Source organism: Chenopodium album, chromosome 8 (assembly GCF_948465745.1).
Source record: "Chenopodium album chromosome 8, dcCheAlbu1.1, whole genome shotgun sequence".
Taxonomy (NCBI): domain Eukaryota; kingdom Viridiplantae; phylum Streptophyta; class Magnoliopsida; order Caryophyllales; family Amaranthaceae; genus Chenopodium; species Chenopodium album.
This window is the reverse complement of record NC_137841.1, coordinates 18,967,252-18,970,469: the sequence shown is the minus strand read 5'-3', so window position 1 is coordinate 18,970,469 and position 3,218 is coordinate 18,967,252. Positions and strand designations below refer to the sequence as shown.

The following is a 3,218-nucleotide window of genomic DNA, read 5'->3' as shown; positions in this document are numbered from 1 at the left end:
GTGAAAATTAGTGAGGCATTGCAAAACTCTTAAAAAATAATTATTGCTCCTTTAGTGAGAGGGTAACCACCTATAACTCTTGAGTTGGAGACTAGGATGATAGATTCTTATCTGTTTTCATGAGCATAGGCATGATTTGCGAGCCGAGTGTGTAATTTTCCATGATTTTCTCATGTCTTACTATATCAGATCTTTGATGGACACCAACTTATTTCATTCATAGAAAGTTTTGCATGATTATTTTATTTTTTTATAGTTGAATTATCAACTGGCTAGATTAGCAAACTTATGTAATTTACTTGTTTATAAAGTTTAATTATAAATATTAACATGGTTCTCTTTATGCTCCACTGTCTGCGTAGATTTTGGTACAGCAATCATTCATCGCAGGCTTGAGGCCCAATATGGACCGAATATCAGAACTCCCAGAAGACACAAGGAAGCACATACTGTCTTTCCTGACAACGCAAGATGCTATTTTGACAAGTGTCTTGTCCAGGACTTGGAGGTATGATTGGCTTAGCATCCCCTGGCTCAACTTTGGGCGAGATTTTTTTCTCCAAAACTGGAATTTGGATGATGTAAGTTACCAGCTGGCCTGTAAAGATGGTCCTGATCCTGAAGATGCACTAGAATTCGTGGAGTTTCTTGACAGAGCTGTCATAAGCAAAAGGCCGACAATTCAAAAGTTACACCTTTATATACCTCCAATATGTAGCTTGCATTCAAGAATTGCTTCTTGTTTGGACAGGTTGATAGTTGATGAGCTTGTGATTGATGTCATTGGTGATTCAATAATATCTAAACTTAGTCGTTCATACTACGTGCCAAAGTGTGTTTTATCTTGCAAATCTATGACTAAATTATATATTCAGGGGTGCAACCTATCTGGTATATCTACAAGTGAAATTAATCTCCCTGCATTGCGTGAACTTTCTGTGAACCATGTCATAATGGATCAGCAGATGGTCGAGAACCTAATAGCTAGTTGTACTGGTGTTGAGAAGTTGTGCCTCAATGATTGCGAAGGTTTTCGATCACTTAAGATTTCAGGGCATCCTAACCTACATTATCTTGAACAGAAGTGTAACAGGGGATTGGAACTGTTTGAGATCAACACAACCAATCTGCACTCAATCTGTTATTCACCACATAGTAGTAGTCGTTGTGCACTTGTCTTGGGAAGCTCTTGTCATACTTCAACACATATCGAGCTAAGTGGTAAGCCTATCATGTACTAATGTTTCACAGGCTCATTGTTTCATTAATTTTTCGGGTGCCTTGATTCTAATTGTGTCTATTTCAGGTTTTCGCATTGAAGATGGACTAGATTTCCGCTTCTGTCGAAGGTTATCAGATTTAAGGCTGTTAGGATGTTCTTTTAGTGATGAATGGTTGAACCGACATCTATCCCAATTTTTTTACCTCGATGTTTTGGAGATTGCTTGTGACTCTAAAACAGTACATTTAACGATTACATCAGTCCATCTTCAATGTCTGAAAATCCGGTGTGAGAGGCAATTGGAACAAATTCAGCTTAACTGTCCAAACCTGCATGACTTCATTTTTTGCACCCATGGAAACATAATCTCTCTTTCCTCAGAAACAACACTAGCACCTGCTTGCGTTACCCTTCAGCTACAAATAAATGGATCTGGAGATAATACATGGGATATCAAGCTTATTGAACTGCTCAGGCAACTAAGGCTGTCCAAATATTTGTCTATCGAGACAAAAATAATTGAGGTACGTCTTGTTCTAATTGATTCAACCAAGTTACTTGATCTCATTTACTATGAGAGACCTAACTTTATACTTGCTCTTTGTTAAGAATGTAATAATTCCGAGACCATTGAGGCTGAGAAGTCAGTCACCACTATGTGAATTTGAGCAACTGAAGGTGTTTCCCGGATATTCTGTGAGCTGTCTTGATGTAACTAGAAGCATTGAATCCATCCTTTGGTTGTGTCCTCGACTGAAGACTTTCCACATGATGGATGAAAGACTTGGTCCTTCTCCTTATGTTCATGCTCATCGGAACCCAACATTATTGAAATTGCTGTTGAAGGTGTGATTATCTTTTCTATTTCTCCTTGGTCTGAAAATAATTTCTCTTGAGATTATACTTTTGCATTTTTAGTAACAAAGAAAAAAAAAACGATAACCCCTTTCTTTATACAATCTGATCTTTATAAAACAAAGAAATTAGGCCCGGCCTGGCCAATATTGATCACCTCTAACAAAAGCTGCCTATGCTTTGTCCTTCTTTCTCTTTACTCGCAGCAAAAGCTGTCAAAATGATGCTGAAAATGCTTATTTTCCCTGAAAATGCTGCCATCATTTGTCTTACTTCCCCTGAAAATGCTGCTCCACAACCTCCGGTTCCTCTTGCCCCTTCTTGGCTTGTTGCAAAAACTCATCATATATAAAGTATGCTGGCTATTGTTTAGGGACGAAATTTGTACATAAAAGCGTTTTTCTTGGTAGTATGTATGCTTTTAAAATTTTGGTATACCATATACTATTATACTCATTGTAGGATTCCCTTGTCAAGAGCTTCCCCTTTTTTATTATATTGATTTAGATGCTAGCTAACCTTTGTAGTTTCGCTGTTCTGTTTCAGTTGAATTACAACGAGCCCACTGATTTGCCTCAGACCAGCTGTGGATGTTATCCGTCTCTTCCTGTCAATTGTTGGCGGCACTCATTAAGAAACTATGAGATCACAGAGCAACAAGGATTTGAAGATGATGGAAGCTTGAGAAGATTTCTTGACCGTGCTGTTACTAGAAATTAACTGGTGCTCTTACTATGTGACGCCTTGTTACTTTCCTCTTCAAGAAAGTAGTGTAGTGCAAACTATCTGATGTGTATGTACCTTTTGTTAGAGACCCTTAGGGGATGTCGTTCGTGTTGGTGCACTGTTGTCTGTAGAATCTTCTAAGTTGAATGTAGCTTAAGTGAAGCCCTTGAACTCCCTTTGTTTCACATTGTAATGTTTTGAAGTTAAACTTTTACTCTCTTAGGCTCTCCTTGCTCACCGTGGAGTGTAATGTTATTGCCTAAGTAATGTAATTGGATGCTTTTATTTGGATAAAACAATTGTATGAGTCGTGTCGTTATTGATGTTAAACTTTTAGTCTTTTACCCACTTAGGCTCTCTAATATACTTTTGAGTGATCAAACCCTCACTGGACTGGACGTCGCTTACATCTAGT

General features: G+C 38.0%; 1 protein-coding gene across 1 annotated transcript; it reads left to right on the top strand.

Moving 5' to 3' along the window:
- The first annotated feature begins 299 nt into the window (after positions 1–299).
- LOC145642782 (F-box/LRR-repeat protein At4g14103-like) lies at positions 300–2,960 on the top strand. The gene is made up of 5 exons (XM_081693956.1): positions 300–1,221; positions 1,307–1,746; positions 1,832–2,068; positions 2,624–2,782; positions 2,889–2,960. The coding sequence occupies exons 1-5, from the start codon at positions 405–407 to the stop codon at positions 2,958–2,960; spliced, it is 1,725 nt and encodes a 574-aa protein (XP_081550082.1). The 5' UTR covers positions 300–404.
- The last annotated feature ends 258 nt before the right edge of the window (positions 2,961–3,218 follow it).

Excerpts from the sequence above, each read along its gene's own strand:
- LOC145642782 (XM_081693956.1), top strand. The coding sequence starts at position 405 with ATGGACCGAATATCAGAACTCCCAGAAGACACAAGGAAGCACATACTG. Across the intron at positions 1,747-1,831 it reads TCGAGACAAAAATAATTGAG|AATGTAATAATTCCGAGACC; the intron begins GTACGTCTTGTT and ends CTCTTTGTTAAG. Across the intron at positions 2,783-2,888 it reads GAAGATTTCTTGACCGTGCT|AGACCCTTAGGGGATGTCGT; the intron begins GTTACTAGAAAT and ends ACCTTTTGTTAG.